The sequence below is a fragment of the Lycium ferocissimum genome, chromosome 4, assembly GCF_029784015.1.
Source record: "Lycium ferocissimum isolate CSIRO_LF1 chromosome 4, AGI_CSIRO_Lferr_CH_V1, whole genome shotgun sequence".
NCBI classification, from domain to species: Eukaryota; Viridiplantae; Streptophyta; class Magnoliopsida; order Solanales; family Solanaceae; genus Lycium; species Lycium ferocissimum.
The window spans coordinates 16,755,055-16,780,738 of record NC_081345.1 but is presented as its reverse complement, the minus strand read 5'-3'; the positions used below and the strand labels follow the sequence as shown (position 1 = coordinate 16,780,738).

At 35.2% G+C, this 25,684-nt stretch overlaps 1 protein-coding gene and 2 long non-coding RNA genes across 3 annotated transcripts; 1 reads left to right on the top strand and 2 right to left on the bottom strand.

Annotated features, from left to right (window-relative positions):
• Positions 1 to 545: 545 nt before the first annotated feature.
• LOC132054410 (uncharacterized) lies at positions 546 to 2,494 on the top strand. The gene is made up of 3 exons (XR_009414290.1): positions 546 to 692; positions 1,179 to 1,253; positions 2,295 to 2,494. It is a non-coding gene; the product is annotated as an uncharacterized LOC132054410 (long non-coding RNA).
• Positions 2,495 to 5,285: 2,791 nt separating this feature from the next.
• LOC132053784 (uncharacterized) lies at positions 5,286 to 5,783 on the bottom strand. Its single transcript, XM_059445888.1, has one exon. It carries the CDS (start codon positions 5,781 to 5,783, stop codon positions 5,286 to 5,288), a length of 498 nt encoding a protein of 165 aa, XP_059301871.1.
• A 12,862-nt stretch (positions 5,784 to 18,645) lies between these two features.
• On the bottom strand, positions 18,646 to 21,824 carry LOC132051642 (uncharacterized). Its single transcript, XR_009413826.1, has 4 exons — positions 21,369 to 21,824; positions 20,099 to 20,143; positions 19,942 to 19,994; positions 18,646 to 19,042 (listed from the first exon to the last, which is right to left on the bottom strand). It is a non-coding gene; the product is annotated as an uncharacterized LOC132051642 (long non-coding RNA).
• Positions 21,825 to 25,684: the final 3,860 nt, after the last annotated feature.

The window sequence follows — 25,684 nt, the reverse complement described above, 5'->3', positions numbered from 1 at the left end:
TTTTGAAAGGCACAAGCCATGAAAAGTACGTAACAACGAAGAAAAAGGGTGAATTACGATCTCGTAAGTCGCAATCGGGAAAGAGTATTTTGGAACACGAGAACATGGCCATTATTAGTATAATAGTTGATAAATATCATACATGGAGAGTTTTGAAATATTTCGAGATCGAGCAAATTGAAGGAAATAAGTTCGACGAAAATTTGAGAAATGCTGGACGGATTTTTAGCCAAATTTGGAGGCGCATATCTCCCAGTATATTTGGAGTTTTAAGGTGAAACCAAAGCCTAAAATGAAGCTCGTCGAGTCTAGTTTGTAATGCAATAAACCGCTCGTTGATAGGACATCGGAGTAGAGAATTATAGACGTTACAAACTGAGCTGATGAAGCAGAAATAAAACGCAACTGCTACAGTACGATACAGCTAAATCGTAGCTACAGTGATGCCGCCTCAGCCCCTATATAAAGGGTTAAAATCTCACTTTTTCATCCAAAAATTTCCAGAAAATTCAGCAACAAAGGGAGCAATATACATCACAAAAATTGAGGATTTTGAGTGAAATTTCAAGTAACGAAATATCAATCGAGGTCCGGGCAACGCGTAGACGCGATTATAATTTCGTTTGGTGTTGGAGTTATCTTGGGGACAAGAAAATGATGAAGATTTTGCTACCTTCATAAAAAAAAATAAGGTATGAATTGTTGAATCTCTTTCTCTATCAATATGAATTAAGGAATAATTTCAAGAATAGTGGTTATGGCGTGTTGTCTTGATGTTGTTGATTTATGGATTGAGGGTTGAAGAGAAATTTGGATGAAAATACATATATTTGTCTTGTACGATGTTGAGGATGTTGTTATTGATGTTGTTAGTATTAATTTCGACTTCCTTACGGAAATAAAGTTATTAATTAGTCGTATCCCAAGTTGGTTAGTTGGGAAATTTAGAAAACAAAGATGTGTGGCTGTTTTATGGCATATGTTGGTGTTAGAAATGATGTTATTACTATTGGTATTCTTGTTGATGTTGTTGGTTGTTGAATTGGAATTTCGGCTAGGCACATAAACAGGGGAAATGCTGCCCGAATTTCGACAGAATTTAAAAGGGCTTTCATTAAGTGTTTAAGACGAGCGTATGACGATGATCCTAACGATATTATGAATGGTTCCATATGTAGATTACGAAGCTACGAATAATTCTTAAGAGAGTTACAAGACAGGAAGTAAGTTGGAAGTCGAGAATTATCTTCCAGGTATGTTAAGGCTCGTCCCTTTCTTTCAAAGGCATGATCTCTAGGTTATGATTTCATAAATGTTTCCATATTTTCCTTGTTATCAAAAGTTAAGAAATCTAAGATTCCGAGGCATGATTTCCTTCCTGATAATCCATAAATGTTTTCCAAAATATTTGTATCTTCCAAACCAAAGGTTGTGATTATGTGAGCCTTATGATGGCAACGATGGGAATGTTTTTCAATAACAATGATGATGTTAAAGATGAGAATGTTATTATGATGAAAATGATGAGGATGATTTCATGTTTAAAGGTTTCAAGTTTATGTTTTCGATGACGATATGAGAACGTTGAACTATTTCTTGATGCCTCAATTTTGTTCATGGATGATGACTATTTCTTTTAAGATTCCAAAAGTACATGACTTGATTCCCTATGAGATTTATGGTCTTATTCTATGTTTTCTCTTAGTTCTATTCTCCATTGATAGTCTCACCTTAAATCAATTGTTCCTTCAAGGTGAGACAAAGCGACGATGAGTATTCCATAATATATTCGGAGGCTACCGACCTTACGTCACTCCGATACAGTTGTGGCTTTTGATTGGGCTCTTATGCATGCTTTATATATATGTATGTATTTTCTCACACCGCGCCGCGCTATAGTCGGCCGGGCAGGCACGTAGATGTGCACACCACTGCAGTGGGCATGTTATGATATTGCCCCGGACGCTGGCTAATGATGACAACACCGAGCCTTAAATGGTCGGGCATGATACTACTTATATATCACACCGAGCCTTCATGGCCGGGCATGTTATCACACCGAGCCTTTATGGCCGGGCATGTTACTATGTATATGTATGAAATGTTTTTTTTTTTTTTAAAAAAGCTAAGCATGCATGACATCCGCCTTATGAGGCATCCAGATGTTCAGGTTATCTCTCTTACTCATTGTTACTTTTCATATCTATATTATGTTATTATTCATGCCTTACATACTCAGTACATTATTCGTACTGACGTCCCTTCTTGTGGACGCTGCGTTTCATGCCACGCAGGTGTATACAGACGAGTAGAGGATATGGCTAGAAGATGTTCCAGCTGGATTGGCGAGCTCCATTTCTTTCCGGAGTGTTGCCGAGTCAGAGTATCCATGTCATGGTATAATGATTTATGTTAGAGACTTTGCAGACAGAGTCACGTATATAGTATGTCGGTTTTGCAAGTGGCTCAGTAAGCCGATGTATTATCATGCATTACTTTACTGATTTCATATGATTGCACGATCTTACTTGATTTGATAAAGACGGAAAGAATGTTTTTACGAAAAACTTTCATCATGCATTTCATTCCATGCTTTAAGGGCCCAATGAGACTATGAGTATAACGAGAACTAGTGAGTTCGCTCGGCTCTAAGTAAGGGCCGAGTGCCCATCATGCCCCATCAGGACTGGGGTGTGACACCCATTTCAATAGGTATTCGCTAAGGCAATTATACCACATGGGCCCCGATTGTTTTAATCGTATAAAGATTTACGAGCTTTATTGAATAATTTTCCCGGAATCTTTATATGCTTCGTGCATTTTGAATCCTTCGTGATTTTCATGAAAATATCATTGTCCAGTGAGCCATATAAATAGGCTGTGACAACATCCATCAAATGCATATCAAGTTTTTCATGAACTGCCAGATTTATAAGATATCTGAAGGTGATTGCATCCACCACAGGAGAATATGTCTCCGTATAATCAATGCCAGGTCTTTGCGAAAACCCTTGTGCCACAAGTCGTGCTTTATATCTTACGACTTCATTTTTCTCATTTCAATTTCGCACAAAAATCCATTTGTACCCCACTGGCTTTACACCTTCAGGTGTTCGAACTATAGGTCCGAAAACTTTGCGTTTTTCAAGCGAAGTTAATTCAACTTGAATTGCATCTTTCCATTTTGGCCAATCATTTCTCTGTCTACATTACTCGACAGATTTTGGTTCAAGATCCTCACTTTGTTGCATTATTTCAACAGCAACATTAGAGGCAAAAACATTGTCGACAATTATATCATTTCGGTTTCATATTTTTCCCGAGGAGACATAGCTTATTGAGATCTCTTCATTTTTATTATTTTGGAACCTTTGAACATCAATTGTTATGTCTCGTTGCTCTTCTTGAGCAACCGCCTCCATATCATTATCATTTTGATTATTTGCTCCTTTTGTTTTTCGAGGATTTTTATCTTTGGAACCGATCGGTCTATCACGCTTTAAATGTGGTTTAGACTCATTTGCCTTAATTGATTGTCCTACCGGAACATCAACTCGAATTGAAGCATTAGCAGCTAGAATATGAGATTTAGTAATTCTTGATAGGTTAGTGAATGCATCTGGCAGTTGATTTGCAATATTTTGCAAATAGATTATCTTTTGAACTTCAAGTTCACATTGATTTGTACGAGGATCTAAATGAGATAATGATATTGCATTCCAATCTATCTCCTTATCGATTTATTTTCTCCCCCTAATCGGGTATATTGATTCATCAAAATGGCAATCAACAAATCTTGCCGTAAATAAATCTCCAGTCATAGGTTCCGAATATTTTATAACAGAAGGAGATTCATACCCAACATATATCCCCAACCTTCTTTGAGGACCCATCTTTGTGCTTTGTGGTGGAGCTATTGGAACATATACCGCACATCCAAATATTCTGAGATGGGAAATATTCGGCTCCTGACCAAAAGCCAATTGTAATAGGGAGACTTTATGATAACTTGTGGGCCGAATTCGCACAAGAGTTGCTGCATGCAAATTAGCATGACCCCATACCGAAATGGGAAGTTTTGTTCTCATAAGCATTGGTCTAGCAATTAATTGGAGGCGTTTGATTAATGATTCCGCTAGACTATTTTGAGTATGAACATGAGCAACCGGATGCTCAATCATATAGATATACAATAATCATTAAAAGCTTGGGATGTAAACTCACCAAAGTTATCGAGGCGAATTGTCTTAATTGCATAATCTGGAAATTGTGCTCTTAATCTTATTATTTGAGCAAGTAATCTGGCAAATGCCAAATTGCGAGTTGATAACAAACACACATGTGACCATCTTGTAGATGCATCTATTAAAGCCATATAATATTTAAATGGTCCACATGGTAGGTGAATAGGCCCAAATATATCACCTTATATACGTTCCAGAAATGCAAGGGATTCAACCCCAACTTTAATTGCTGATGGTCTAGTAATTAATTTGCCTTGAGAACATGCAGCACAAGAGAATTCCTTGAATTGAAGAATCTTTTGGTTCTTCAAAGAGTGCCCGTATGAATTCTCAATTATTTTGCGCATCATATTAGAACGAGGATGGCCCAACCGGTCATGCCAAATAATAAAATCATTTGAATTAGTAAACTTCTGGTTTACTATGGCATGTGTTTCAATCATGCTAATACTTGTGTAATATAAGCCGGAAGAAAGAGCGGGTAATTTTTCGAGCACATATTTCTTACCCGACATTATTGTAGTAATATAAAGATATTCAATCTTTTCAGCATTTGTAGTCTCAATATGATAGCTATTTTGGCGAATGTCTTTGAAACTCAGTAGGTTTCTTTGAGACTTATTACAATATAATGCTTCATTAATTGCCAAATTTGTTCCTCCGGATAATAATAAATTAGCTTTTTCGGAGCCTTCAATTAATCTTGTACTTCCAGATATTGTATTAATATTGGCTTCTTTCATCACCAAATAAGAGAAGCATTTCTTATTTCTAAAAATAGTGTGTGTTGTAGCACTATCTATAAGACATATATCATCGTAATTGATCTTTGGTCCAACTGATGACTGGGGAATTTCCATATTCTTCATAAAAATAAAAGGTATGTTATAAGAAATGTGAGAACAAACAACTTTGGGAAACTGCACTAGAAATATAGAAACTAGTAAGGCATGATATTTTAGGAAATACACTTAAGAAAAACAAACTAGTGATAAACATAAAAGTAAACAACAATTATTCCCCAGTGAGATGATCAGTTCTTCAGTCAATATCATCATAGAAGTCTCCAGCTTCTAAATGAGTAATATTTGAGAGGCTTTTAAAATCATCATTTTTATAAGGAAGATTTGCCTTAATATCATCATGCTTGTTTGAGGGAGCTGCTTCATCATCATTATTATGAAAGGTCAAGTGTGCCTCCATATTATTTTCTCTCCCTTTGAGAGAGGCCTGATAAAGCTTGACAAAATGATCGGGCGTACGACAAATACGTGCCCTATGACCTTTCATACCACATCGGTGACACATATTAACTTTACTTGTTGAAGGATTATTTTGAGAACCCTTATTGGTCTCTTGTTTATCCTTACCATGCTGACGATAATTATGACGTCCCCTTTCACATCCACGTCCACGTTCACGACCGTGGCCACGACCACGGTAATTATTTTGCCTTCTTTCAGGCTTATCATAACCTGTTGCTGCATTCATTTCAGGGAATGGAGCAGAACCAGTGGGACGGGACTCATGATTTTTCATTAATAGAGTATTATTCTGCTCAGCCACAAGTAGGCATAAAATTAAATCAAAGATACTTTTTGAACCCCTTTTCACGGTATTGTTGCTGTAGCAACTGTCACGACCCAAATTATGGATCATGCGGGCACCCACACTAACCCTCCCTGGTGGGCGAACCCTTCAGATAACTACCTTAATTTGATACAACATGCGGAATAAATACTTTTATTATAAGAAATTCCCAAAATCTGGTCTAGACTCATACAAGAGCTTCTAAGAAGTTTACAATTTGAATAGATAACGATCAAATCGGGATACGACTTCGTTGAAGGATAGAGAACAACGAAATCTAAGGAGAGACTCGGGTTGCAATATCTCAAATAGCTCACCCAAACGCCTTTGACGAATGCCTCGAAACGGTCGTGAGACTCCGAACATCGCCTGAAAATAACTCTACACTCCAGAAGGAGTGTAGCAAGAGTAGTATGAGCACAACACTAGGCTCGTAGGTATCATAGGCCGACAAAGACTAGATAACGTATATAAAGACAACAAGCAAGAAAAACATATAAACCAACAAGTACAAGTCAATATGAATCCATATCCACAGAACAAGTCATCTTTTATGTTATAGCATCTAAACCCAATTGTGCCAAGTCTTAGTATAATCAATCCGAATCAGTACATCACAGTAGTATCACAACAATCAAGAAAAGAACCAAGATATAATGCAATGCAATAATGTATGTAGGATGAATGCAATGCAAATGCACGTTTGTACAACATGTCCCGGATAGCATAACTCCATGTCTCAGCGATCATGACCCATGGGGGACCCGTGAAGTCCATGTACCACTCGCTTCGGAATATGACCTCGGATCACGAGCACACTCTCACGATCTCGGCAAAGACCTCGGGCATCGGACACTCCATCGTTCCCGGCAAGAAACCTCGAGCAACGAACTCTCATCTCTTTTACCCTCTCCGAAAGACCTCGAGGCTACACTCTCTCACATATCATCATTAGTGCCATAACCATGCATATATCAATGTATCATGGAAATGCATATGAGTATGATGAAATGTAATGTTAAAAACCAATTCAATCCGAAACGGTACCGCACATGGAATACAAGTAATATCAAGAATAAGGCTACACAAAAAGCCACGATGGGATCACCATTCTCATCTCCATATCAATCAAGTAAAGCACCGCAATATCATAGTCATGATATATCATTAGTCACGATACTCAATGTCTCAAGTGGCAACGAGCACACAAAAAAAAAAAATAGATCAAGATAAGTCAACAACACAACGGGATGTGTATCCCCCAAATCATACAACAAGGTCCAACCTAAGAAAATATCTAACCCAACTTGATACCCGCAGGTTTATATGCATTCTCCGACAATATCATCTAAACATACGCTTCGCTAATCAAAGTCTCACCATAAGGTAAACCGTAACCTACCTCAATGCCGACCAGGTGTCACGAACTCCCATGCCAAAGCTTTTTCCTTCTGAAGTGCTTCCGATCGGACAAGGTCTTTAGTGCTTATTCGTCACACAATATGTGTACGCTACCCAATAATACTTCAACCTATATTAAGACGCCAACAACTATGATTAAGCTACGGGGAGATTCAAACGTATTCTAACGTTAGTAACTCCTTTCTAGATGTTTAGGCGATGTTTTCTCTTGTATCTAAACCAACCACATACTACCAATACAACATCAATAATTATGTGTTCAATACCAATCCGGACAGCCCACACAATATTCTAAACAGCCCACATTCATAACATGCAATAACGATTCACATACGGCTTCGACATTCTCAAGTTACTTTTATTAGTTTGTAGCCTTAACGTTTGCATGTAACAACTTATAACAGCCCATCCAACATACAATATGATGTATACTCTTAACTTATAATTATTCTTTCCAACTTAATGAAAACACAAGTCCAAAACAGTCCACTACCACAACATGTCCAAAACAATCTCTAACCGACAACATAACGATGTTCGGAATTCTTGCAAACGTTTACGAACATACTAAGCCAACCACATGCGATTTTTATACATCATTTCATGTCTTCTTTTCATATAATTTCAGTAAGTTATGACCAGCTATCCACACGACAAGTACAACATCAATTCATACGCAACTACGCTATATCGTCATTTTTATAATCCTTATAACAACTCACAAATGACTTTAGTTTCAACTCCAACCATTAAACACCTTCATTTCCATCATCAAATTCATGATAATAACAATCAAAATATCAAGTAAAAACAGTTCACTAACTTCTTCACAAAACAGTCCACACACGGCTACACCATGCTTCAACATCGCTCACATAAAATCATAGATTCAACCATTTCCATACTAACATAACTTCACCTTTAACCTTCCAATTCTTTTCATTCTTTTTACCATGAGATCTATGATAGTAACAACCATATTTATTAAAGAAAATCAGTCCATTAATTCCACCAAAACAGTCCCTACGGCCAACTAACATTCCAACACCAACTTTCATGATTTTATGCATGCGATTCATGTTCGTCAAGTTACAACCATACTTCAACATCAACACATATAACCCCATAACTACTATCATGTTACAACATCAATACACCTTATTTCATGCATACAACTTATATTCACACATCTACATCACCCTTAATACTTGAAAAGAAAGTTAGATCTTACCTTGACAACTTGACTTCTCTACTTGGCTAGAGTTGGTGACTTGAGATGGAAAATGGTTCTTGTTGCTCCAAAGACTATCTTCACGTTTTAGGGACCTTCTAAAGGGTTGAAACACCTTGGAAAATAATTTTTGGATCAAGACTCAAAGAGCTAAATTTCAGCCCTCTTGGCCGAATGGCTCTCCTCTCTAGGCTTAGGTTTTCTTTCTTTGTGTTGTGTAGTTGAAATGAATTGTGATGGCTGATTTCTTAGTCATTATTTAGTTCAACTTTGATGCCTACAAGTTGGTCACATGCTCCACTTATGGCATGATTCATTCCATTAACTTTACACTTTAATTTTTCTAATTTGTTTTCTACAACTTTTGGCCAACCTCACCTTCTTGTTTCTCCTTTCTTCTTTCTTTTCAATTGTTTACAAGACAATTGTATGTGTGTGAATGATTCATACACCACCCTTTGTCCATTGTAATTATGCCAAGATGAATGAGCAATATTTAATGTGAAATGATCCCTCCACCATGTTATGTCCTCCTAAAACAATGTATACTTTCATAAAGTAGTAGATGCTTAAATATTCAAATGCATGCCTCACATGGATGCCTTATTTTCAGTCACTTGGCTGAATTCCATACTCCTTTCTTTCAATTTGGTTGTCCACAATATAATGTAAGTGTAGTGGATGAATCACATTTAAATGTATATTTGTATGTCTCCCATAGTAGTCTTATTTAAGATGACTTTGAGTCATCTTTTGGACATGTCATGTTAATGTTCATATTGGCTCATTGTTGCCACTAATTTTAACTTAACACCAAGATTAAGTAGTTCCTAATTTCCATTAATGCTTCTATACCAAACAAAATTTGTAGATAAATTGTGACTTCAAACGAAATCGGAAGTTAAAGTCTCTACTTTGTATCTTGAGATAGTCTTAATACTCAGCCCGACTTGAATCATCCATATCTCCTTACCCCGATATCATTTTGACGAGCTGTTTGTTGCGTTGCAAACTAGACTCGATGAACTTAATTTTAGGCTTTTGAAACACCTTAAAACTCCTCATATACTAGGAGATATGCCTCCTACAATATAGGCTAAAATCGGGTCCGAGATTTTACTGAAATTGTTCCGATTCATTTCGTTTAACTTCTAATCCTCTTCCAACCTCATGTAACCTCTTATACATACATATACACAGTCATTTACCTCCATAACAATTCATATACATGTCTCGAAGGGTCCGTAGAATCACAATAACCATAAGTAGAACTCACAAAGCTTCGACGAAACTCCAATCGAAAAAGTATATTCCTATCTTTTGTCCATCTTCTATATCATTACTAATAATCTCAAATACTTTAAAAGGTCACTCACATTACCTCATATACATACTCATAACGCGATTTCAAATCCTTTAGGTTACCAGTCACCTCGAGATACTTAAGACAACCATATTTATAACGATATTCTTACTAACTCGATTAACTTTCCTTGAACCTTCTTAACTCATTCTTTCTTGTTTTAATACAAGTAGCAAGGATTATTATGGAGTGTGACATTCTCCCCTCCTTTAGAACATTCGTCCTCGCATGTCAAATGAGGACTAAAACTCGTCAATTAAATAACCGAATCACCCGTTATCGCAGACTATAGACAGCAAGATTTGACCACGAAAAGGGTGTTTTAGGAATATTATGCCTAAAAGTGCTAAACGACCAAATGGGTCGTTACAAGAACACATTTGAAGCATGAAAAGTGGTAAAAGTCTTCTCCAATAAGTGTTCATCAGTGATAGTTTCTCCACACAATTTTAATACAGAACTAATTTGATGGATAACAGAATTATAATCAGTTACAATTTAAAAACTTGGAGCCGGAGATGCATCCAGTCATACCGAGCTTTCGGTAATACCGCCAGCTTTAGGTGCTCATATCGATCCTTCAAATTATTCCACAATTCAAGTGGACCTTTCACAGTTAAATATTCAATTTTCAATCCTTCATCAAAATGATGACGAAGGAAAATCATAGCCTTGGCTTTATCTTGACTTGATGATTTATTTCCTTGTTTAATAGTATCCCCAAGACCTTTAGCCTCAAGGTGAATTTCAGCATCAAGGACCCATGATAAATAATTGTTTCCGGTGATATCAAGTGCCACAAATTCAAGCTTTGATAAATTTGACATAGTGAAAACTATCAAAGAAAATATCCGAAGTTAGACATAATAAGAAGTATTGTCAAAAAATAAAAAATAAAAAATAAAAAAACTTCTATAGTTATAGGCAGTACATAATCGTGTACTATATTCTTTCTTGTTAAGACAAATAGTTACGTTTGTAAAGTAATTATTATACTATGTATACTAAAATAACCAACTGTGGAATTAGGTAGTAATAAGCATATTGATAAAGCATATAGTTCAAGTTTTATATTATGATGGAAGAACAGTTTTCAAAAACACAGATAATAAAATCAATATTTATTTAGCAGAATCTATTAATGTGCAGTGAGAATTGGCAATTAGGCCTAATAATCTTAACATTGGATCATCGAGACATACCTCGCGAGAAATGGCGTTCAACTTGTTCCAAAGGGAAAACACAATTTATAGAGCCTCGTGCTGATAACGTGTTGTAAAATAAAATTGTGTACTAAAATTATAAAGCAACAAAAAGGCACAGAGAGAGAGAAAGGAAAAGCAAGAGAGAAAGCAAGGAGTAGTACTTTCCTATTTTCTATTTTGAATGTATTTTCATCTACGCCATATGTAGCTACTTATAGGCAAAAGTAAAACTTGAGTCAAAGAGCAAGCTGCGCTACAGTGATAGCCACATGGCATCCACATATGCTATCCGCATTCATTCATAACAACACTCAAATTATAATAATTAACATAAGATATATGCGTAATGCACATACCAAGTGCTTACGAAAAAGTTGAATGACTTATTTACCTTCTAATCAAATTCCCATAACGCTTTTACCGTAACACAAGTATTAGAATAAGTGGAGGAAAACCTACTAGATTGGATTCATATTCCCAAAATGACTAACATTTATTCGTATCTTTTATTTTTATTTTTATAGCAAATCCACTAGGCGAGGTGCCTGGGGCTAGTTTTTTATTTATATATAAAAGCGAAACGCAAAGGAAAAGTACAAGCTAGGGGGATAGGCCTTACCTTACTAATCTTTTTGAGGTGTAAAAAACCTCTACTAACTAACATGCATGTAAAAAATAAGAAGAAGAAAGCACTAAATATTCTATGATTATCACAGAGTTTATAACACACTCTACGACGATATTACAACTGATAATACTTAAATAGTGAAATATTAAAATAAGCAAGAATATAGAGTCAAACCCTTGGTTTTTTGGAATTGTGAATTCTTCAAGGAGATGTAGCCCGATAAAAATCTGATTCTTCACCTTGTCTTCTTCTTCCAATAACTGCAAAATCTCTTGATACTTCATCAAATCTTCTTAGATCTATTGGACCTTGTTGATGTAGTTTAACCTTGTCTCCTTCTGTTTTGCCACTCTCATTGGCAGTTGTCTTAGAACAACCTCCTCAGACACTTTACCATCCCAACTATGTTTCCTTCCATGAGTCTTCTTTGTCTTGAATCCACTCCTTTGTTGCCTAGGTGAAAGATCTCCATCCTTAGCCACCTTAGCAAAGCATTCATCCAATATTTCATTCTCATCTTCTTCATCAAATATGTCAAAGCCCAAATCACCATCAAAAGCTTCCAAAGGATCTTCCACTAATGCTCCTGGCTCATACCTCTTGGCCACAATTCCAATAGGCTTCCTTTTAGTAGGATTATCCATAACATTCAAATTTTCCATATCGTGTGATGCTAAAGCATGAATAACATTAGTAGGGGTCAATTGAATATTCGAAACACTTACATTCAAAGGTGCACTCATTTGAGCCACAAGCTGACCCGCGGCTAAAGATAGAAGAACCATTGCATGGCTTGGCACAAATGCGTCTATCGGACTCAACTTGCTACGCATTGAAGGGGATGAAACCTGCCCATCCTCCTCCACTATGTCTGCCCAACTCTTCACACTCATACCAGCTTTTTGGCCACTCTTCGTTTCAACGTTATTACTTAAACGTTCTGGAGCGAAGGCCACAATCTTATCCATATCTTGGTTATTCCCTTTGGGCATTACTTGCTGCCCAGAGTCATCATGTTGCTCACCAAATATCTCCATAGACTGAGTAGGGATCTCAAACGCCGAAGTGTTTAATGTGACCATCAACGGTTTCAAGACGAGGACGGGGCAAACCAAACTTGCAACTTGTTGCTGCATTAGCATGTTTGCCAATTCCGGATGTGCAATATGACGTTTAGAACATCCTGAAGCAGATTGGTGCTCCTCTCTATCTGAAAGAGCCTCAAAAGTGTTAGGACACACAATGTCCTTTGTTGCAATGCCTTGTTCCTTTGTCACATTAAGTTCTTTGACAATTTGAGGACTAACAGATTGTTTGCGTGAGACTACTATCCAGCCTTCACTTCCCACATCATCTCTACCATTCTTCAAATCCATAGCCTGCTGGAAAACCGTTGAATTCCCAACTGCGACACCCGTATTACCAAAACTAGGCAACTTGTTGATTTTGGCCGGTTGCACCACCTCTTGCACCTTTCCAACCAAAACCTCTTGATTTTCATCGCTATTAAGAGAATGGACTGCCTCAGATTTACTATTACTCGATGGACTACCCTCATTCCTTTCCGGATTAGGACGTAAATCTGAAGCAGCTTCCTTTCCAACCCATGAGCTTTCAGTGAGTTTTTCGGACACCCTAGCCAACGCTCGACCTATTGGAATATCTCCCATGTTAGCTCCCTTTTTCTGTTGCTTCTTAGTGTTTAGATAATCACGTATATCTCCTTGCAATTTCTCCACCGAAGCTCCCTCAATCTCCATTGCCGTAACATCTTCTTTTTGAACAACTACGTTTTTTCCAATTAACAATCGGGACTTTTTTCATCATGACCTTGGTGCTTACAATGGGTGCAATATTGAGGCAAATTATCATACACGACCTCCTGAAACTCGTCAATAATTCTGCCCGTAACTTTGTCCACACTTTGAAGTCGAATACGATCCGGATGTTTGTCCAATAAGTCGAGGATCACCCTAACCCTAGCCATGCTAGGTCTTGATCTCACTTGTGTGGCCTTATCCACAGCAATAGGTTTCCCAATTGCTGAAGCAATGGAAAGCAAAGATCTCTTAGCAAACAAATCAGTTGATAGGTTTGGAAACGAAATCCATACTGCCGCACGTGAAGTGTCCTCCTTAGGGTTGAATCCAATAGTCTATGGGAAAATCCTAATTTGATGGTCTTTGCCATTGTGCATGAAATAATTCACGCCTTTTGATAATGCAGCCACAAAATCATCATATTGATCCATACGAATAAGAAGTTGTCTTTGAGCAAGCAACCCGACGAGACAGTGTCCCTTAATGCCGAGGAACTTGGGCAAAATCGATCTTAAACTTGGCAAATCCGGTGATCCCATGGATAGTTTAACCACAATGGCTTGATGAAGTTCTTCCTCCCTAGCGAAAACTTGTCGTTCATCCAACGTAAATTTTAATGTAGGAATTCCATGAACAACTTCCATAGGTATCAAACTAGTTTGAGAAAAGTTAACTGTTGATTTTGTTTGATTCAATCTATCAAAGATAAGTGGGGTTTGTATTGGTGTTTGTAGCGTTGTTTGTAAGGATTTGGGCAGTGGCGGAGCCAGGATTTCCGTCTAAGGGGTTTCAAAATATAAAAAAGTAAACATTCGAAGAAGCCTAATGGGGTTCAATATCTATTATATATACATAAAAAATAATTTTAACCTTGTAAAAACAGTGTTTTTTTCCGCCAAGGGGGTGTGGATGAACACCCTCGGCTCAATGTGGCTCTACCACTGGTTTTGGGGAGGCTCTCCAAAGAGCCAAAGGCTGGGGAGAGACGGTGGCAGCTATGGCTGCCCTAAATCTCCATGGTCTCAAAGGAGAGAGGCAAGAGGATCATTTTGGAACTTAGCTACTTTTATTTTATAACTCAAACACACCTTTTAAATATTATATAACTTGTTCTAAAACAGTTTGTTCTCATTGATATCAAATACATGTCCAACACGCGTACATGGAAGAATTGGTTTTTTGGTTCTTTACATTTTTTTAAAAAAAAATTTTATGACCTTTTTACAAGAGATCTTCATTTTTTTACACATAAGAGATCTGGAAAAAAAAAATACATAAGAAATCTTAAAAGTCCATTTATTCTATTCAAATTGTAAGAGGGCAAGAGATCTTATTTTCTCTTCTGATAATTAAGAGACTCAATTTATATCTAATTCGTTTATCTAGCACATAACACTTACTGTCAGCTTTACACAAGTAATTAAGACAAGATTTAGTTTTAATAAAAGCTTGTGTACTCCTCGTCTTACTACATATGAAAAGAGAATATGATGTTTTTGGTCCCAGGTAAACAAAGTACTTTAGAAAGAAATCATAAAAGAGTAGATATGATTAAGTTAAAAATTTATGGGAACTATTATTACTTGTCGAGTACAGATACCTATGTGATTATTTTACAACATGAATAGGATAAGGGTACAATTTTAATACTCTTACAAAACGAGTAAAATGCCGGTAAATAATTCGACTATATATTGATAGACTAATTTGTAATAATTTACATGAAAATACATGCATGAATATATACGTATCAAATGCGAAGTGCTTTATGTGAAGTTTGGATGACCTTTTTACCTTCCAATCAAAAACTCATGTAATACTTTTGTATACTAGAACAATTTGAACCGGAATGGATTCATACCCCCAAACATGACTAACATCTATTATCATTTGGAATTGTAACTTTTGTTACTTTTCATTTAATATCGCAAACACATTTTCTGGATATAACATATTTCGTTTAAACAGTGTCTCCTCATTAATTCGGGATACATGCACGTCCAACATGTGTACACATAAACTAATTTGATTGAGATGTTTAAATGACTAGAAAGGAATTTGATTGAGATGTTTTACTTGTATTTTTTTTTTTATTACATCATCAGCCTACTAAACAAATACCAACCGAATTCTGGGTTTCAATAATAGAAAGAGTATATAACTTTTCGAGCATCATAGAGAGCCAAATGTCAATTATGAAATCTTTTAAATTTTGTAATTGAATGTGAATTCTTATACTATTGTTTTGCTGAACAAAATTTACTCGTATGTGGACAAAAAATTTGTTATGATACTATAATCATTCACTGATCTTGTATAATGATATAATCTTGTCAATCTAACTTGTAGTGTGTATCTTTATTTTATGCACGTGAGTGATTAGTAACTTAAATTTTCAAAATATTATTTCGTCTATTTAAGGAGTGGATAGCAAATTAGCTATTGACAGAATGTCAAACATGTAGTTATGGCTTTTTAGGTAGTCTCTAACATTCTTATACACTCTGCGAAACGATCCGGGTATAACTGTTTGATTTTAAAATATAAAAGGTATGTGAAACTGAATCATAATTATAAGGGTGCTCAATGAAATAAATTAACCCTAATTATAATTTAACAATGGAAACGACCAGGGATAATATAACTTTTGGTCCCTAAGTTATTAGTAAATTATGTTTTGGTCCTTCTGATATATATATGACTCTATATATTTAACCTTCAACTAATTAAATTATGTGTTTTTGGTTCCTTCATGTAAAAAATATGTTATATTCAAGTATTTTTATAACTATATTACCATTTATTTGAAGTAATAGTAAAAATTTAATATACTATATGAGTAATTGAACAGTTAATAATTATAGTAAATTTGTGAATATTGACAAGCAAAGAATTCAAATTAAAAGTGCACAATCAACTAATTGAAGGCTTAATGTGCTTAGTGAGATATATAGAGACTAAAATCAAAATGATTCAATAATTGAGGGACCAAAAGTGTTAATAACCCAAACAACTATAACCACCGTTATTATGGATTGGTGAAATCCTTTATTGTCTAGAATCAGATTTTTAATAAAAGCGCGGGGAGACGGAGTATGTAAATCCAGCTTATATTACTAGGATTAGGATTAGGTGACAAATTAAACTGTTATGTTGAATTCTTAATCAAATAGACTTGGGAAAAGAACTAATCATCTATAAATATACATACGTAGGTCAGGTAGTGTCGTGCCTTTAATTAATTTGATTGATTTTTGACCGAGCGAATTAACAAGAAGATTAAGATGGATTCAGATTCAGAGATAGAGGTGTCTTTTTCATGTGAAGATAATCAGTGGATTAATACACATGAAGATGAGTGGAATTTTAAGGAAGAACATGTTCATTCCAGACAAGACATGCAAGAAGAAGGGTCATTTCAAAGATATAATAATCGAAGCACTAGCCGAGGTGGCGGCTTAGTGCTTGGATTTCTAGCCTGTTTCCAATTCTTGAAGCTTGCTTTACTGCCTTCCGATTAATTAATAATAATTAAAACCTTAGTTTAGTTGTCCTCTCCTTTAATTTCCTGTACTGTGTCTTTCTATACTTCTCAATTTCTTTTTGTAAAGTAAGAATAGTAGTGAATTAAAGGAAAAGCTTCTATACACAATGATTCTATTGTTTTTTATTTCCGTTCTTATTCTTGATTTGGAAAATCATTTTTTTTTTGTTTTTCATCCGGTGTTCGGTGTTCGTATTGGAGCCCGATTAAATCCGAATCGCGCCACATAAGGCCTGTTCGTGGAAGCGTTCCGTACTAAGGATTTTCTATACCTAGGGTGAGACCTCTGGTTGAGGAAGAAGCAGCCCCATGTGATTTTTGGAAAATCATGGTGCACCACTATCCATTGATCATATGCATATATATCAACTTTGACGAGTGGCCATGATTTTAAAGCAGTTTCAAGAAACAAACGCCGGTTAAATCTCTCATACATGTAATCAATATCCTCATCCTTATTTATTTATGTAAAAAGTTATGACTTGACCAATTTTCACTTTTATATATATTCTGCTGTGTAAGTAATTTGGTAAACATTTCTGTATAAAAAACATTCTTAGCCCCATTACTTTTAAAAAAATAAAAAATACTCATTACTAATCCTAACATTACAATTCATTCATTTTTTATACCAACACAACCTATCCACAGGGACGGCATTTGGGTGAAGCCACTATAGCTGAGACTTTAGGTCCCTCATTTTTAAGGACCCCACTTTTCGTCAATAAAAGTTTTTTTATTTATTTATTATAAAGTACTTTGAGTGCTCCCCTAAATCAGTAGGTAATTAACGTATAGTATGAATACTAGTATATTGATAAAAAAAAGAAGGTTCCTTATTGAATTATCTACAATACTCAATCTACTTTTAATATTTCTTTTTACAATTTTGATATATATACATTTAGGCTTTTATATTTCTTCAAAAGAGTCTTTGACCAAACTGCTCTGAAAAACCAGAGCTACATTGTATGAATTTGCTAGTTTTATTTTTTCTCGTGCATCATATATTGCGAGAAGTATATTGAAGCACTAAACAACTATTCTCAAATCAAGTTATCAATTTATTGAATCAGGTTCTATTATTCCAACTTTTTAATATTATTTCATCTAAAACTTGCTTGTTATGATATTTAACTATGCAATATATATGTATTTCTTTTTAATTATTTATTAGAATATAAAATATGCCAACTAGAAAATATGAAATCGGTTGTTCAAAGCTTAAAAAAAGATAAAAAGAAGAGAAGAATTTTGATACACTTCAAAAAGGAGCTCTTAAAAAAGTTGGTTCTCTGCTTTGTACAGACTTTGGAGTACAATGAATTATAATTCAATAACCTTGGAATACAATGGATTATAATTTTATTACCGTATTATATTCAACATGCAAGAAAGGAGAGCAACTAAATGATAAAATATGCGTATTTAGATTAGTTTCTTAGTAAAAAAAAAGGCAAGAAGAACGGGCATACGTGCTCGAGAAAATTGTATCAACTACCAATGATCTAGACATAGCGTTATTGTTCAGGGTGGATATATTTAAACTCAATAGCTAAAGTAATAACAGAGAAAAATAATACACATAGACACGAAGCAAAAGGAAAATCATCGGGTTTTCAAAGCAAGTTTAAGCAAGAAAAAGAACAAATGATGATTTGGAAACAGTCCATTCAATCTTAAAGATGACAATGTCATAACCATACACATGGATCTTGTTTACAGCCTTCTTATCATCTTTTTGTTGAGAAATTCACAAAACCAAGTTACCTACTAATTTTAGTCTTTCAACCAATGGCTAGACTTGGCAGACTTGGTTGTCCTTGAGAAGGCATTTTGATGTGCAACATCGACGCTCTTGACACATTGGAACATCTCCTACCGATAATTAAAACATAGTAATCAAGGCAAGTTAAAGATGTTTTCAGTTGTTCCATCTTCACCATGCTTTAATTTGTAGCAACACGTCTATTTGCCACGATATTCCTCTGCAATCTAGTGGCATATCACTCTTCACCAAACTTGTAATACAATAACCAAATATCATAAATACTTGGTGCATACGCCAACAGTATATGCCACAATATGAATATATGGAATCTTTCAAATTACCTTCAATAAGGGATAAGCAAGTTAAGATAAGTGATAAGAAGCTTTGAAATTAGTTTCTATCACGATATGTAATCTTCCGCTATGAAATGCTTAGCTTTGATACGACTCCGACATTATGTACCTAATCATCATGAACAAATTGGTCAAATTATATTAAGCTTAGTAACTCTAAAAAAAGATAAGTAATCTTTTACAATAAACAGTACAGTAAAAGCCATTAAAACAATCAAATTACTTTAAAATTTTGTCAAACAGTTCATTGATATTCCTACTTCAAGTAATTTCCAAATTTGATCTCCCAAAACTTTCCTTAAAAGAGAGTGGCTGTATTGTTATGTTTTCTCCTAAGCAATGAAAAATAAGACAGCACATGCTCCAAATGACCCTCTTCTTCCCTTAGAAGTATTGAAACTTCTTTCTAATAAGGTTCTTCCTTCACAAAAGCAACTTTCTTCCTATTAAATCCCATACTGCTATCGAAATTTCACATATAGAATTTTCCTATAAGAATTCACAGTGACAGGAGATCATAGATTCTAGAAAAAGGAATGTGCTTTAGATGTTACCATCATTAACTTACAATCTCCACATGATGCTATACAAAAGATTTATTTGGCTAAGAAAATGCTAAGTTATTCACACCCTCAGCAGAGGCATCCATTTAAAATTAAAAAAAAAAAAAAAAAAAAGAGTATAAACTACACATTGCAGGTACAACTTTTGAAGATTCAGGTAAGCCAAAACATACCCATTTAGATTTTTCAAAATAATAAAAAGAGAACCTGCCTCAAATGATGCCGCACATGATTTGTTTCGATGATGGCATCCTTGGTAACTGCATAATAAGATAAGAATATTAGAGGTCTTAGATTGGACAATTTAAAATTAAAGAATGGAGCTGTAATAGATGGTTGCAGATTGTGTCTGTGACTTGCATACCTTGTCCATCATTGTCTATTCTAGCACATATAGCTGCATTTGAGTCTGTTAAACAAAGAGAACTGATTAATATACTTGAAGTAATATATAAAAGTATGAATTAACCCAAAAAAAAAAAAAAAAAAAAAAACAATAAGGAAAACAAATGGACGAATATTTCAGGAGAAGTTTTGTGTAAAACGAATCTACAGATGAGAATGGAAGCGGGGAAGCACAAGAAAAATAGAAAAGCTGAGTCACATAGTAATCTGTGATTCTTCAACTAAGGAATTCTTATCTTTTTTTTTCCTTTTATAATGTCCAGGCTAATGGCTATGAATGAAAGGATTAGGATGCAAATTTTTACACAAAAATTAACAATTAAAAGTATTGCATAGCCACCATATCAATATCCTCTCAGACACTTTGGCATGGTTAATCAAACCAAAGAATGTGGTTTCGCTGTTCTTTTAGATGAAAAATTCTTGATTTCCTATTTCAAGGTATTCAACAAAGGCTTGTTCAATTCTTCTTCTTGCTAGATGATAGTATCCAGAGAAATACATACCACTCGCGAGGATATATGGAGATTGATGTGTGCTTTTGAAGATGTCGAGCTTAGAAATATTCCTCGGACACGGAATGTGCTAGCCCATAATCTAGCTAACTAAATTCTCTATTTCCCTCTTATCTAGTATTTCTTGGAATTTTGCTTTCGCAGGTTGGGTTGTAAATGTGCAATGATGCTTACCTACATTTGCTACAGATTAAGTAGTATAATGAAAAAAATGGTTCTCCTTCTCCGTGTTCTCTAAATTCAACATGGTTTTAGAGAATTGCATTTGCTCAAAATTAGGCTAATAGTAAATTTCTACGTATCAAAAAGCTATTGTCTAATCATCCTCTATGAATGAACCCAAAAAGTAAAAGGATGAGCAACCTTCATACACATCAACTAAATCAAACTACATTATAATTACACTAAGAGGGCATTGTGATCCGCAAAAAGTACTATAAAGTCCAATTTTCATGTTATGAGTCCTATCAGGACTTGATTCAAGAGCATAAATCAAATTATATTAAGAGGGCATCAAAATCCACATACGCCACTATAAAGTCCAAATATTTGTTTCTCAAAATTCTTTCCTTTTTCTTTTATAGTTATGGCTTCTACCAAATTTTCTTCCTCTGGCTCTCTAAGTGCATTTTGAGTCAACAATAACGACATGCATGCAAAAAAAAAAAAAAAAAAAAAAAAAAAAAAAAAATGAAACAATGTTCAAATTAATACCAAAACTCCGAACCGACCCCTCTCAGAAGTAGCCACAAATTCCATTGAAAACAAAAATCGCGACACAAATATTTGTCTTTAAAAAAAAAAAGAGGCTCTGTAGGAGAAGCTTGTAATGGGCATCGAGGATGTTAGAATGATAAATTCAGAAATCAGAGGAAATGAAAGTGAATTGTTATTCTTTCAACTGCCCTCTTTCCGTTGATCATTCTGATCCTTCATTTTCAAGAGCAGATGAAGAGAATCTGAAGAGTCGTCTTTGAAAATCTAAAGAAAAATAATGATTCAACCATGAATATTAGCCATCAAAGTGGGAAGTCAGTGAACCGAAATAAATTGTGCACTTTGAAAGATAAGCAAAGTCATACGCATTCTTTAAAAACTAATGGAAAATGGAATGCGAGAGATGAAAGGATGCTTTAGAATTATGCTTTTATGATAAAGTTACCATTTTGCCCCTGTAACAGCTTCAAATGACGGCTTTGCCCTTGATCGTTCTTGTGTTCATGCTTCTATATAGTAGTAATATATACTAGATATGAGCCCAACAAAATATTATTGTTTTTTGCATTTTATGTTCTTACGTTAGTTCTGGTATCAACAATATGCGACTTGATAAGTTTGATCTTATAATAATTTGATGATGAAGAGGAAATAAAGCAAAGTTGCTTTTCAAGAGAACCAATTAGTTATTTCGATTCTTGGTGATTCACTTGAGACAATTGAAGAGTTACAAGCTGCCAATAACTGCAACTATAGAAAAATAGTTAATTTACTACTATAACTCAACGTGATAGTATGATGCTCTACTTCTTCTTCTCATCATTTTTTTTTTTTTTTTTTTTGTTGTTGTTGTTGTTGTTGTTGTTCTATGGTAATGTCAACTTGAGTTATGATTTTGAAGTTGCACCCTTAATTCCAAATTTGATATCATCTTGTTAAATTTTGATTCCAGAAAAAATGTCGGAAACAACATTTATATTTTTGTAGTTTTCAAAAGGTTCAATGCATATGCGGCCCCCTAAACTTGTCTCTTTTTTCCATTTTGGCACTTCAACTAAGTGTTGTTCCTATTGAACCCCTGAACTCGTCCTCAAGTGTGTCTATCAAACCCCCTAAATCTGATTTTTATTAGAAGCAGAATTAAATTGGGGAAATGAAGGTGGAGTAATATTTTAGACATGTGGTAAGCTATTCTTTAGGTCATGGATGTGTCGGTTTCTGTTGGTTTTGCTCTTCTAGTGCCAGCTTAATAAAAGCTACTCTTTTTTTTTTCCTTTCGATTGCTGCTAATCTTAGCTAAAAGATGGAATAATCAAATTAAAATATATATTAACATGTTGCTACATTGAAGATGGAATACTATGTAAGTCGGATGTGTTTGATAGATATACTTGAGGACGAGTTCAGGAGTTTAATAGGAATAACACTTAATTGAAGTGCCAAAATGGGGGGGGGGGGGGGGGAAGAAGCAAATTTAGGGGGCCGCATATGCATTAGGCCTTTTCAAAATATAAAGTAAATGCATTATGGGTTTGAAATGTTTAAGAGCAAATAGGAAGAATATTAAACTTGGAAGAGCACAGAAACAAAAATGGAATAATTATAGTACTGTGGGTCCCATATCTCCACATATGGCCACTGATTGATTTCCTAGCACGTGACCTTGAGCACATGATCTTTTCTAGGAACTTGAAAAGCACTCAAACTTGTCCTTATTTACTTAAATATTAATAGACAAATACTGAAATAAATTCACCAGTCAAGGGCAAAATGTAACTATAAAAAGAGACCCACAGAGTAACTGCTAGGGACGCATTTGAAATAAAATAGAAAGGCATATGGGTATAGAGTAAATTGCGAGAGTAGTACAAATTATCATTCAACTATATGCAACAGTTAAAAGCACAACTTTTCAAAAATACCATAATTACCCTCCAAATTGCCAGGCAAGCATGTTGATGAAACAAAGTCCTCAAGCTGCTAACTGTGGCTTCTTATATTAGACCACAATAGGGGACGAACGCATGGACAAATAGAGGTATTATGGGGATTACATATTTGTTTAAGGATAAATTGGTAATTTGACAACAATAGTTGAATTCTCATTGGCACGCGTATGCTGCAGCTTAAAACACATATATTACTGTGTCTCTCCCTCAACCACGTCTACTGCACACAGGCTATTCACAAAGTTCAGAGTATCTTAACTTCTTGCTGCCCTTCTGTCTCTTCTTCACTTTTTCAAGTTGTCATCTCTCTATTTTGGTGAGTCACATTTGTATTCTCCATTTTGTTCTGATTTTGTTGCGTTTCGATCATTGCTTTGCTGGTTTGCTCCTCCCTGTGAGTTCAATTTTGATATATGTTCTTCTCTTGCTTGGTGTATTGGAAAGGGCTGCATACACATGCATCTGGGTTTTTTCTTCAAATTTCTCAACTTGATTTCCAAGTTGTCGCTGTTTTAATTTGTTCAATTAGGGTGAGTTTTTATCTGTTCTTGCCTTTATTTAATGCACGCGGTTGTTGCTAATGGAATTTTTGTGGGTATATCCGCATATGCGTTAGGCCTTTTCAAAATATAAAGTAAATGCATTATGGATTTGAAATGTTTAAGAGCAAATAGGAAAAGTATTAAACTTGGAAGAACACAGAAAAAAATGGAATAAGTATAGTACTGTGGGTACCATATCTCCACATATGGCCACTGATTGATTTCCTAGCACGTGACCTTGAGCACATGATCTTTTCTAGGTACTTGAAAAGCACTCAAACTTGTCTTTATTTACTTAAATATTAATAGACAAATACTGAAATAAATTCACCAGTCAAGGGCAAAATGTAGCTATAAAAAGAGACCCACGAGTAATGCGTTGCTAGGACGCATTTGAAATAAAATAGAAAGGCATATGGGTTTAGAGTAAATTGCGAGAGTAGTACAAACTATCATTCAACTATATGCAACAGTTAAAAGCACAACTTTTCAAAAATACCATAATTACCCTCCAAATTGCCAGGCAAGCATGTTGATGAAACAAAGTCCTCAAGCTTGCCGCTAACTCGTGGCTTCTTATATTAGACCACAATAGGGGACGAACGCATGGACAAACAGGGGTATTATGGGGATTACATATTTGTTTAAGGATAAATTGGTAATTTGACAACAATAGTTGAATTCTCATTGCCACGCGTACACTGCAGCTTAAAACACATATATTACTATGTCTCTCCCTCAACCACGTCTACTGCACACAGGCTATTCACAAAGTTCAGAGTATCTTTTTACTTCTTCTTTGCCTTCTTCCGTCTCTTCTTCACTTTCTCAAGTTGTCATCTCTCTATTTTGGTGAGTCACATTTGTATTCTCCATTTTGTTCTAATTTTGTTGCGTTTCGATCATTGCTTTGCTAGTTTGCTCCTCCCTGTGAGTTCAATTTTGATATATGTTCTTCTCTTGCTTGGTGTATTGGAAAGGGCCGCATACACATGCATCTGGGTTTTTTCTTCAAATTTCTCAACTTGATTTCCAAGTTGTCGCCGTTTTAATTTGTTCAATTAGGATGAGTTTTTATCTGTTCTTGCCTTTATTTAATGCACGCGGTTGTTGCTAATGGAATTTTTGTGGGTATATCCGCATATGCATTAGGCCTTTTCAAAATATAAAGTAAATGCATTATGGGTTTGAAATGTTTAAGAGCAAATAGGAAAAGTATTAAACTTGGAAGAACACAGAAAAAAATGGAATAAGTATAGTATTGTGGGTACCATATCTCCACATATGGCCATTGATTGATTTCCTAGCACGTGACCTTGACCACATGACCTTTTCTAGGAACTTGAAAAGCACTCAAACTTGTCCTTATTTACTTAAATGTTAAGAGAGAAATATTGAAATAAATTCACCAGTCAAGGGCAAAATGTAGCTATAAAAAGAGACCCACAGAGTTACTGCTAGGGACGCATTTGAAATAAAATAGAAAGGCATGTGGGTTTAGAGTCAATTGCGAGAGTAGTACAAATTTTCATTCAACTAGATGCAACAGTTAAAAGCACAACTTTTCAGAAATACCATAATTACCCTCCAAATTGCCAGGCAAGCATGTTGATGAAACGGAGTCCTCAAGCTACTAACTGTGGCTTCTTATATTAGAGAAAGAGAAAAATAATAATTAAGGCGGTTTATCACAGCCGCAATTGTATGTGGTACCATGTCAGACATTGCCTTAAATGGCAGTTTTCAACAGCCAGATTTTTTTTTTTTTAACCTCTCCCCATAAGCTCCCCTTTTTGCTCTCTTGGTGACTCAAACCCACAAC

Bases quoted from the DNA above. Each gene is read 5' to 3' on its own strand.
- LOC132053784 (XM_059445888.1), bottom strand. From the start codon at position 5,783: ATGAAAAATCATGAGTCCCGTCCCACTGGTTCTGCTCCATTCCCTGAA.